Genomic DNA, 13,057 nt, shown 5'->3' with positions numbered 1-13,057 from the left:
TGGGAGTTTCCTGGAGTACAACTATATCCATGAAGAGTTCATGAAGGATCTTCGATAAATATTCACTTTTTGCCTTATTAATGCCTTTTATGTTAAGTTGGCAGATGGTTAATACAGAGCCAAAGGTTTGGGTGTGTGAATGTGAATGTGAGTCCTCAGAAGGACTATTATTTAAGTTCGCTGCACGATTGTCATAGCTGTGAGGCCCTGTAGGGCGGCATCTTGCTGTTGTTGCTCGATTAGCACCCCCCTGGAGGACACGTCTAGCATTACTCCATATCCTTGCACTAAACTTCGACTGCAATATAAAGCAACATGTATCTCGAACCACATTGTGCACCACCAGTGGCACGCGTCAGAATTTTGGGAACTCAATGGTTGTTCACCATCGAACTGAATGTGTTAAGCTTTTGGTAGGACCTGTACATAAAAGATACATTTGAAACATATAAACCCTCATGGGGATGACTTAAAATTATGTCCCTTAAAAACAGTGGAAAGTCCTGTCATGGTTCATGAATGAGGAATGGTCCTGACTATCTGGCTGGCTTAAACACACGTTAAAGGTGTAGTGAAAACCTGCATGCACTGGTCAAGAAACCCCTTCATTCACAAAAGGTAGGTGTATTCTGTGCATTACCAGAGCAGTGCACAATCAGACCTTTCTTTTTTACATGGAACTGTTTTCAGAATGTGTGAATCAGTTAAGATGATCAAGAACTGATACTCAGCTGGTACTAACATGATGGCGCAACATACCATGCTGCTCGTGTGAGCATGGCCGAGGTGGAATTTTTTTTTCCTGACAGCGTTATTTCAAAAGGATTATGACCCCCAAAGTCACCAGATTTAATCCCACCAGACTTTTCTTGTGGGGTTACCTTAAAGCAACGGTGTACACGATCAAATCATGCACCCTCAATGAGTTATGTGAGAATAACCACCGTGAAATCCAGGCAGGGACACCCAAGGTTCTGGCAGCCACGTTCACGAGCTAGCAACATTGTGTATAAAAGTTGGGAGAGGTAATTTCCAGCAGCTCTTGTGATATACTTTCATTTTGCACACCTACAGGTATGCCATATTCAAATTTGGTTTCATTTCCTTGCCATTTACCTTTTTTACGTAACAATTTCTGGGGCCCCTGTAGATTCACATTTTCTTTATAACTGACATAGGACAAAGAAGTGATACTAATCAATATGCTGCCTTGCTTAATGCCTGTTGTACACCATCAAATTTTTCTTTCAGTTCAATACTTCACACACAAAATTGTTGAATCTTATCAGAGGTTGTTTAATATTACTGTAGGTTTGACAAGATTTGGAAAGATTCGGCAAGGTTTGATAGCATTTTGTTTAATTATGAAGAAAAGGAAGGCAGCAGTTTTGGTTCTTGGACTTGCAGTGGGATAGAATAGAAACATGCAATGAAGCATAATTTATATGGGAAAAAGAATGATGCAGTTATCTTTAACATATTTTTTGAAATGTGTTTACTGACATATCATTTGCAGTTATACACATCAATTGAATAAAAATAATAGCAATACAATGGAAATTTGCATATTTTTTTCGCTTTACGTTGCACCGACACAGATAGGTCTTATGGCGACGATGGGACAGGCCTAGGAATGGGAAGGAAGCGGCCGTGGCCTTAATTAGGGTACAGCCCCAGCGATATTTGTATCCTTTTACATGAAAACATGTTAGGAATTCTATATTATAATAATAATAATAATAATAATAATAATAATAATAATAATAATAATAATAATAATAATAATAATAATAATTATTATTATTATTATTATTATTATTATTATTATTATTATTATAGAAGACAGCTGAAAAGAAAGAAGCTAAAACAACAGAAAGAAGGAACATTTGCACCACAGAAAACTGAGTTCATGAAGAGTTATTTACGCGGTGCACAGTTGGCCAAAACTGACTGTGAATGAATAAGTAATGCTGATAGTGTTTACTTAAAGGTTGCTTTTTGGAAATAATTATAAAAGCTGTCCATTTCTTTGAGACTTCTCATGCAATCTCCTTGTACGCTGCTGTTTTATTCATTTCCTTGTGATACTCTATGCAGCCAATTGAATATAGGCAGGGATGTGACTTATGCTTCACAATTAAAAAAACACACACACACACACACACACACACACACGCACGCACACACACACACACACACACACACACACACACACACACACACACACACACACACACACACACACAACAACAACAACAACAACAACAACAACAACAACAACCCTCAGTCATGAAGACGAAGCCATTTATGTTGTATCGATTCCCAGCATTCCTAGCAGCCTAGCGCGCACTGTTAATGCTTGAATTCCATTGGTCAATTCTGTCAAAGATCTGGCAATTCTATGATCGATTAGAACATGTTCTGATTCACTTTCAAGTCTTCTCAAGTACTGCAAGGACATTTTTGAAGTATTAAGAATTCTTGTGAAATCTTGAATTTGACAAACATTTGATGAATATTGAATTTTCACGACCGCATTGTAATCGAAACAGACTTTCAACCTATTAGGTCGTGTTACGTACATTTAGTACGTGTTGAAGAGATGTTAAGTACAGAACAAAAATGGCTAACCGGACACCAGTGGGATCCGAACCCACAACCTCCCGATTTCGCATCGGTTGCTCTACCAATTGAGCTATGGTGGCCTAGGCCATCTTTGTTCTGTTGGAAAGGATCTAAGCTACAGGTCTGGCACTACTGCCATCACACTGTAGAGTGCGTTGGGGGAGGTTGTGGGTTTGGTTCTCACTGGTGTCCGGTTGGCCATTTTTGTTCTGTATTTAACATCTCTTCAACACGTACTAAATGTACGTAACACGATCTAATAGGTTGAAAGTCAGTTTCGAAAACATTTGATGATTTAAGAGATTACCTTGACAAGGATCTTGATAAAACCAACCTCTCAAAAAATTTCACAGTAAGCAAATATAACAATTAGTGTATCTGACTATTAATGAATAAAATACATGGAATAAATGAAACCAGTCATTCAACTTACCAAATGTCTATTATCCGGATCATGAATATAAGCAATGGCCATGTGGCCTAAGTTGTGAAGTGTTCCGTAAAAGTTGGGATTAATGGACAGGAGACTGGCCTCCACCAAGTTACCCAGGATATCTATTCCCGTCTCAGGAGAGAGCGCAATGGACTGGCCTTGTTCCTGAAAGAAAGCCATGGAATCAGGTTTATACATAACTTGCAAACTAAGTCATACAAGAAGACTTTCTCTCAGGTGCTAATGTACTAATAAGGACCACACTCAAAGAAATAATACAACTGCCAACATATATACCCCAGACTAGTAATGGGATAAAAGAATACAAAACAATCGCCTATTTGATTATTTCATTGTATTCAATTATATTTCCCATTTGATTATTTTTCTATTATTCATTCGAATGAATGAGGTAATCGAACAGTGAATTTTTTTCCATCTGATTATTCATTCAAAACTCCATTTGAATGAATGGGGAAATCGAATAGTCAATATTTTTTTGCATTTGATTATTTTTTATTATCCATCCAAAACTCCATTTGAATAAATGAGGCAATCGAATAGTGAACTTTTTATTTGATTATGTTTTGGATTATTCATTTGGAACTGCATTCAAATGAATGAGGCAATTGAATAGTGAATGCTTTCAAAATAATCAAGTTAAAAGTGATGTTATTAAGACAGTTCATTTACTCATTTAGCTTCAACATTTGGAAAAAGGTGTATGTCTGTTTTTCATAACAGTTCATCTATTCTCTTATTTCAATTGATTATCCATCTGACACACTCAAACCAAAAGACTGATTCATGATGCATCCAAATATTCTATGCGATACAACTGAATGATATTTGAAACTACGAGGCATGTTTTCAAGTAAGTATCGTTTTGATATTCTGCCGATGCAGCTCTGCGGTCGGCATTCCGTGCATGCGCGCTGTGTGCCTGCATCTATTGGCAAGGCTGAGACGCCATTATGGAAATAGTCGCCTTTGTGAACGTTTGTTGGCAAGCATTTGAAATGGCCTCGCCGATCGAGAGTCCCGCGGACTGCGAATTCTGGTCTGTTATTCATTTTCTGAGTGCAAAAGGCGTGGCATGCTCAGTAAGGGCATCCTTTTGCTTCATGACAATGCTCGCCCACATGCGGCTCATCAAACCCAAGACCTCATCACAACATTTCGCTGGGAACAACTCCATACAGTCCCGATCTTGCTTTTAAATGAAAACAATATATTATAAAAACAATTTTAAACCAATTCCAACCGTTGTCATAAACAATGCTGTCTCAACATTCAGAAAAATGAGTGGCAGGCAAATTATATATACATAAAATTGAAGGAAAACTGATAGCATTCACAAAAACAGCACATTTTGAACTTGTATAATTAAAATGAATTGCATGTTCTAGTAATATAAAAGTATTTCACAACGGTACTTACATAAAAAAACATGCCCCATAATTCAACTATTTATTAGAATATCTAAAATCGGATGGAGGTTTTTTGAGTATTAAAAGTATTCAATTATGTCATCACTACAACTGAATGATATTTGAAACTCATTTGATTATTTTACTCGATTATTTATCTTATTATTTAAATAATCGGATGGAGGTTATTGGATTATTAAAAGTATTTGATTACCCCATCATTACACCAGACAGCATGTTGTAATCTCCAAAGAAATACAAAGAACTTGGACTCTTCAGAGCTACCTCGAAAGAATAACTCCAACACATTGAGGCTGCGGTTATGGAACAACTAGTGGCTACCCACGCGAGCTAGTAGCTCGTTTCTCGCACCAGTTGAAGCTTGTCAGCAGAATGGTAATCATGGATTGCAAAAAAATCAATAATCTAAGACAATTTTATTTCATTCCATTCCACCCAGATTGTAACATTTTAAAAGAATTATGTATACTATCACCGTTTCAGAAGAACAATGATGTAACTGTAAATTTGAGTAATTGAGTTTTAATGCTTAATGGTATCACAAAGCCTTAAAGCGTACGGTAGAACAATGTAATTGTATTTCGACTTTTGGCCGCTAGAGCGTAGTTGTGTTGTTGAAACATCAGCTGTTTGCCCCCTCCAGTCAGGAGAACAATGCGACAAGAGCCCGTTGAGTAAGTGACTGCACAAGAGGATATGCTTGCTAGAGGAACAGTGATGCAACTGTAGTGAAATACAAACTGACGCTTTATCAGCTACAATTCAAGTGCAACAACGACGAAAGTGATTTTGTGTCATTATTACTATGATTTACCACAACTCTTATTGTTATAACTGTACTTTACGTCGTCGTTTAACCCAGAAGTTCATGCATTATACTGTGTAACTGAATGTCACTGTTGACCTGAATAACCTATTATTTAATCATTTTTCACTTATTTCATAGCATGTTCGATATTCCAAACTGCATAGGTCGTGCTACTTATTACTTTTATATATATATGAGTTCAAAATGTGCTGTTTTTGTGAACGTTATCAACTTTCCTTCAATTTTATGTACTGTATATATAATTTGCCCGCCACTCATTTTTCTGAATGTTGCGACAGCATTGTTTATGACAATGGTTGGAATTGGTTTAAAATCATTTTTATAATAGTTTGTTTTCATTTAAATAACAGGTAGTTGAGTTTGACTTTGTTTACGTTTTTCATTGTAAACAAATACACCAAATTCTATTTGTTGTTATTTATAACAACTAACCAATGACCAAACGACTAAACACTGGCTAAAATTTATTAAACCGAAAAAAATTATTGGCCTGAAAATTATCAACAAAGTCCCGGTTTCGATTAGCTCACAGAATCAGAAGTCTAGACAAGACAATTTTTACCCAAAGTGGTCAAGTGCACATGGATGCACTGTAAAGTCTTGTGCAAAATGTATTGGTAATTCAAGGCTTTGACATTAAAGGGTTATTTATACAGTTTAGTTTTCTTGTAGGGCCAATAATGGGTGAACGATCAAAAAAAATCATGCAGTTGGCAAATGAGATAATGAAGGAGAAAGAAAAAGTAAATACAAAAAAGTAATGAGCTAATGAAAGAACTCAGAGGCGCAACAAATGAAGGTGGAACAGAAATTAAACAGCCATCAATTTTACGAAATGATTTCACAATGACACTAGTAAATAAGTGTAAAAATGAAAATCCACACCCAACAAATTTGCTGTATGATTCACCAATTAAAGAAGTAAAAAGAACAATCAGATTGGGTGATTGGTTATGCAAGTTCAACTAAAGTTAGTTCAAGAAAAGTTGAACAACGTAAATACTTTTCCAGTCCTGGTGGTGACTCTGAAGTCTCTGAAAAATTGTTTTCATCTGCCTCTAGTGATGAATATGAACCTTCATGTAGCGAAGATTCAAGCAGTGAGGATTCAAGTGATCCATTAGCCCCTCATAGGCCTAGTGACACCCCAGCTATTAATGATAAAGACACAAAAACAATAAATGAAAACAAAAGAGGAAAAAAAAAAAGGAACATGAAGTATTTTATATTTTATATTGGAAAAAAGTAAAAAAAAAATAGATTACTTAAGAAATCAGGGCAAAGTTACACTGCAAGAACAGGGAAAACTGTTGAGTCTCGAAAAATAGGCCCTCCTTGTAAAGATAGATGTGTTCTATCTTGTTCAAAGAATTTGACAGAAAACCTCAGATCCCAGCTATTTAAACGCTACTGGGAATTATGCTCACTACAGCACCAACGGGACTTCTTGATTTCATGCACTGAACCACTTATTCTAAAATACCACCGCATATCTGCCGCAGAACCAAGAAAGCCTAACTGCCCTTTTTATCTCATGAATAATGATAAAAAGGTAAGAATATCAAAATGTTCTTAATAAATACCTTGGGAATAACAGAAAGGATGATTCACACTGTAATCCAAGTCAAAGTAAGGGGAACTGGAATTGGACCTTCAGATAAAAAAAGGTAAACATAAAAATCAAAAGAAGATTCCTGAAGATCTAAAACAAAATTCTAAAAGAATTCAATTATATTAGGTCCACCTATTCAATACATTTCTGCCATATATTAAATGGTTACATAGTAGTTTAAAATACCTTGGACATGTTTCAATCTGGCTTAGAGTTCATCATCAGCAAAATAACAAAGAAGAAAGACATATGAAAAAAAAAAACAACAGTGATACATAGGAATTCGAGATAAAACACAGTCAACAAATGTAATGGGAGTTAACGTTGAAACCTGCATAGCTTCACTATTAAAATATATATTCAACATGTACAATGGAAAACTGTTAAAAATGTACATGGATTCAAGCTTGGACAAAATAAATTGATATAGTGTGGGTTCAAGTGTATTCAGTACAATATTACATAGCTGGAGGAAATACTTAAGAAAACTAGTGAATGACAGTTGGATGCAGCTCAAATCTCTCATATTTCTGGAAAATGGAGTAAAGTTTATAAAAGATCCATTGTAATGCATCACAGAGAACACTAATATAGCCAGGATCTGAAAGTAGAAATAAAAAGCAGAGTATGAGAATAAAAAAATGAGGTAGAGGTTAAAGATAATATTAGGGACTGCAAAATATTACTCACATCCTCTTTCCTCCAGCCCTGTGCTTGTGTAGATCAGGTTGGGTCAGTGTTGACCTACACACTGACTGGCAACCATTCTGATGTTGCGTTGGGTGGGAGAAATGGCAGATGAGGGGAAGGAGAGTGAGTGGAAGTATGGGAGGACAGACCAGTAATGCTTGTTGTGATAGATTTAATTTTTTTTGCTAGTTGCTTTACGTCGCACCGACACAGATAGGTCTTATGGCGATGATGGGACAGGAAAGGGCTAGGAGTGGGAAGGAAGCAGCCGTGGCCTTAATTAAGGTACAGCCCCAGCATTTGCCTGGTGTGAAAATGGGAAACCACGGAAAACCATTTTCAGGGCTGCCAACAGTGGGATTCAAACCTACTATCTCCCGAATACTGGATACTGACCACACTTAAGCGACTGCAGGATAGATTTAATTGAGCTTTTCTTAAAATCTTTCTCGATTATTGTGTCAACCAGGATGTTCGTTTTTTTCTTGGATTTCATTAAGATTATGGATGGGATTTGATTTTTGATCGATTAGAGAATGAGATGCGGTGTCATCAGCATACTGCAGTTCTGTCACCCGGGTAACCAGAGTACATCTTTGTGAGCGAAGTCTTGCCAGATTGAAATGGCCTCTATCAAAACAAAATTTAATCTCCATGCTTAAGTTATTTGCAGATGATTCATGCAGCATGGCAGCCATATACAGTGCAAAGAGTGTAGGAGCAAGCACACAGCCTTGCTTCAATCCATAAGTGATCGGGAATGAATCTGATATGGAGTTACCATGAAGAACTTGTCCAGACATGCCATCAAGAAGAGCTTGAACCAATTCCACATAACGTTCATCTAAAATGTCTCAATGCTTTCCACATAGCAGATCTTGGTACTGAATCAAAGGCTTTTTCCAGATCATAGAGATTTATATAGAGAGGCTGCTGTTGTGCTGTTGTTCTCTGCATGTTTCCTGTAGTTGTCTAGCACAGAAGATCATATCTGTTGTGCCTCTGGATGTTCAGAAACCACATTGAGACTCAGGCAAAATCCTTTCTGAGATAACTCAAAGCCGGTTTAATAGAATTATTGCAAGAATTTTACCTCCAATTGACAAAAGTGATATACCATGGGAACTTTGTGGGAAACATACTCTACATCTGCATATTCTTCATTACTGCAGATGTGTGGCATTTTAGCCAGCACATGTACAAACACAGTTAACCAATGCTTCTCTCTGATACACCCTCAATCCCTCACACTACACAACACACCAAGGAACACTACGCATTCAACGAGCTAGCTTAATGGCAGGAAGACATCACGAGCAAACAGGTTGCAAGCAATGAGGTAGTTATGGCTAGAATAAAATGTCAAAGAGTTTGGGTGGATAAGACACATACTTGTGTGCTACTAGCCCAAAAACAAATGTACATTAAATGTGTTCTACCATTCAGAATAGGACATATGTCCATACAAAGTTTTTTGTTTCAAATAAGCATTCCTGTCATATCCCCGAATACTGACCATTCCTCCTGGGACACTCTGTATAAATCTCTATTTAGGTGAAGCTCAATAGCATATGTTGTTAAAAATAAAAGGTAGGAACCTGTAATAGGATAAACACAACAAACCAGAACTGGAAGGGAGACCAATGGAAAAGAAGAAAGGGCAAGCATCACAACTAGAGGATATGATCCTGGGATCCCGAAAACTGTAATTCCGACTGCTTTTCAATCCTGTAGTTTTTGGGATTACGTTTTCTGGATCCTAGGATTTTTGAGAATGACATCACTTTTTAAAATTTGCAAAATAGACTTGATCTTGAATCAGGATTAGACCTTGAAGAAACAGAAAATTGCCTGGATTTGAGAAATGACCAGAACATCAAGGATGTAATAAAAATTCGCAAAGTAGTTCTTATTTTCAAAAGAACGTCCTTGAAGAGTGATAAAATTCTTCAAAAATATGTGAAGATAGAGCTTGGCAAGGAGGTAAGTTTACTGCTTGATTGCCAAACCAGATGGAACAGCCTCTACACTATGCTCGAGCGTTTTGCCTTCCTGAAATTTAGCAACAAAAAGGCGCTTATAGATTTGAATAATCCAGTGCAGTTGGAAGAGTCTGATTTCAAGCTCATCGATGAAATCATTAAAGTCTTGGCTCCAGTAGAAGCACTCTGTCGCACTGATGCAAATTTATGCAGAGCTGATGCTGCCCTTAAGTTTCTTTTTAAGCAGTTAAATGAGAATAGCTCCGAATTGGCTTCTAAATTCAAGATACATTTACAAAAGTGCATGAAAGATCGCTGAAGAAATGAGTTGAGTGGCGTATTATGCTACCTACAAAATCCTCATAGTGACAATGTGGCGTTGGTGTTCGATGATGAAATAAAGCATATATATTTTCAAGTCCGAGCAAAGTCCTGATGAAAAACCAGATTGTTTATTTAATTGAGAGATTAGAATGTTCCTATTAAATTAGTTTTCTTTATATTTACGAGAAATGTGAATTGTGACTGATTAGTGTTATTTTTAAATACCTTTTGCCAAGAAAATTTCTACCTACTTATTATGTTGTTACATGAAAGTTGTCTATTTAGTCTACGTTCAGAGAGACTGTTGTTAATTTCCAAAGTTTATTTGCATAGTTTGTTACATAAGGTTTTTTTTATATTTATGTAAATTTAAAGAGACCTCACTGACTCTTGGAAAAGAATAATTTTAACATAGAGACTGAGTGATTTTAAATCTGGTTAGTCAGACTCTAAGTCTGACTAGTTAGAGTGATTAGATTATCTAGGTGTATACTGTAAAATATGTTGATTTTGTCCAAATTTCAATTTGCTGATTAAACAGCTGATTTCTGTAAGATTTTCTTTTTTAAAAATTTGAAACCTTCAATCCCGGGATTGACCAGGTGTAATCCCGAAATCCCGGGATTAGAAATAAAGGCCGGGATTGAATTCTTTAATCACAACTCAAAAGGTCAAGGACAACCTCCACATCCTCATACAATGCGCCACCTTGAGATAGATTGCCTCTCTCCTCATCAACCCAGTTCTTCCCCATTCATTTTTTCTCAGCACCCGATGAACTCATTTTTGCATCCCAGCTTCATCACGAGATTCAGGCATCAACACTCATTGGGAGGCCATCTTGACAAACGTATGAAGTGTGGGACAACGAGAAAGCTAGATAGGTATGAAAACAGAAGAGATAAAAGGATAAAGATTGATACATAAGGTAAAAGACTATGAACACAGGACAAACACAAAGGGAGAAAAGGAATCCAACAACGAACTAAATAACTAACTTGATCATACAAAGGACACTAGGAAAGTTTTGCAACGTGAGTGAATGCTTTAGACTTTTTCAAAATAATTTTCACCACACTCAATACACTTCTCCATACGTCGAAACCAGTCACTGAACCAACTCTGCCACTTTTCTTCAGTTACATTTTCCCATGCTGCCAGAAGCTCCTCGTCAGATGCAAAACGCCGCCCTTTCAGCTTCATCTTCACTTCTGGGAAGAGTGTGAAGTCACATGGGGCAAGATCAGGACTGTATGGAGGGTGATCAAGCACAGTCAACCCTGATCTGGCAAAAAAATCCACTGTTACATTAGCACGATGTGCTGGAGTATTGTCGTAATGCAAGAGCCAAGTGTTGAGCCGTGACCTTGGACGGAGCTGCTGAAGAGCCTGGATGACCTGAGGCAAACAAGTTTCGCTGTACCACGTCGCAGTAACTGTCCTTTGTGTTTCTAGCACAACCCGAGTCAGGATGCCCAGTTTAGTGAAGAATACTGCAATCATCCTTTCTTTCACTGACCTTGACTTTCGCACAATCACAAGAGTATCCTCATCTTCAAACAGCCACACCTTGTTCTGGGATTTTGTTGGACATCGTAATAATAAAGCAAAGTTTCGTCACCTGTAACGATGCTATTGATGTTACGCGAAGTCCCATTTTCAAACTGTTTTAGCATTTTTCGGCACCATTTCACTCGATGTGCCCTTTGTTCTTCTGAAAGAGAATGGGGCACCCAAAGGAAACAAATCTTTCTAACATGGAGATGGTCATGTAAAACTGAATGAATAGCTGGTGCAGGGATGTGGAGGGTCTCTTCTACCTGCCAATATGTCAACCGCCTCTCTTGCTGCAACATTTTCCTCACAGCTTCAATGTTTTCCTCAGCCATTGATTCAGACAGTCGCCCGGAAAGAGGATAGTCTTCAACCCCAAAATTTCCCCTCTGGAACTCTTTCTATCAGCGGAAAATTGTTGTCTGATGTGGACAGTCTTTCCCCAGCACAGGAGTCATTTCCTCCATGCACTGGTCAACATTTAATCCACAAGCAAAACTGTAGCGGATAATTGCGCAATATTCAACTTTAGACCACACTGACATCTTAATTTGCTTTCAATCCCACTGCTTGGTAACAACTGGTGTGCAGGTCGTGCCTTGCTGTCTTCTAGACCGGTTTTCACCCCTCTTTTCATCCCTCAATTAACAGGGGTGTCCAGCCAACCGTTTTTGCGTATTGCAAAACTTTCCTAGTGCCCTTTGTAAATAGAACTAGCTGTTGTACCCATTATTGTTGTTACAGTCACTTAGGATGTGCAAGATTACATTTTGTGACCATTTACCAAGCATTCTACATAATTTGCTTTACATTGAACTGACACAGATATGTCTTATGGCGACGATGGGGTAGGAATGGGAAGGAAGGAACTGTGGATTTAATTAAGGTAGAGCCCCAGCCTTTACCTGGTGAGAAAATGGAAAAACCACAGGAAAACATCTTCAGGGGTGCCGACAGCGGGGTTCGTTCGAACCAACTATTTCACTAAGGCAAGCTGACAGCTACTGACTTAAAATGTGCAGCCACTCACTTGGTAGCATAGTTTTAGCTTTTGTTTGTCTGATTCTGGATATCAAAGGTTGGGCATCCAAATAGATTTCAAATATTACTTACATTTCGAACCCATCCAGTATGAATGGCTTGATAGAGACGATCTCTCCAGCGTTCCAAGTCCTGGATATCAAATACAATACGCTGTTCCTCTCGGTTAATGTCCTGAAACATCAAAAGTTTCCAAGGTGTATTGACACCTAACAATGAAAACCTTGTAGGTCCATTTTAACTAATTTTACAGCAGAAGCAAAGAACTGTTTTCTTTGTTTTCCAAAGTCTCTCTTAATAGGTTTATTGATAATTGTATGTATGTTTGTATGTATGTATGTATGTATGTATGTATGTATGTATGTATGCATGTATGTATGTATGTATGTACACTGACTGACAGTGACAATGCAACACCAAGGAGGAGTGGTTCGAAAGGGATGAAAGTTGGGGATAAAACAGAGACGGCACGGATGAATAATTGATGTTTATTTCAAACCGATATGCAGGTTACAC

The 13,057-nt window shown here is 37.5% G+C and overlaps 1 protein-coding gene across 2 annotated transcripts in view; it reads right to left on the bottom strand.

The window, feature by feature from the left end:
- LOC136886481 (phenoloxidase 2) overlaps nucleotides 1–13,057 on the bottom strand; it is a 127,290-nt gene that overhangs the window by 48,335 nt on the left and 65,898 nt on the right. For both annotated transcript variants that reach the window (XM_067159284.2, XM_067159282.2), the window contains exons 7-8: nucleotides 12,614–12,715; nucleotides 3,059–3,223 (exon numbers count right to left, since the gene is read on the bottom strand). In XM_067159284.2, coding sequence (XP_067015385.2) covers nucleotides 3,059–3,223; nucleotides 12,614–12,715 — 267 coding nt within the window. The remainder of the gene's footprint in view (nucleotides 1–3,058; nucleotides 3,224–12,613; nucleotides 12,716–13,057) is intronic.

Source organism: Anabrus simplex, chromosome X (assembly GCF_040414725.1).
Source record: "Anabrus simplex isolate iqAnaSimp1 chromosome X, ASM4041472v1, whole genome shotgun sequence".
Classification (NCBI taxonomy): domain Eukaryota; kingdom Metazoa; phylum Arthropoda; class Insecta; order Orthoptera; family Tettigoniidae; genus Anabrus; species Anabrus simplex.
The sequence above is the reverse complement of the archived record's forward strand: the minus strand, read 5'-3'. Positions and strand labels throughout refer to the sequence as shown.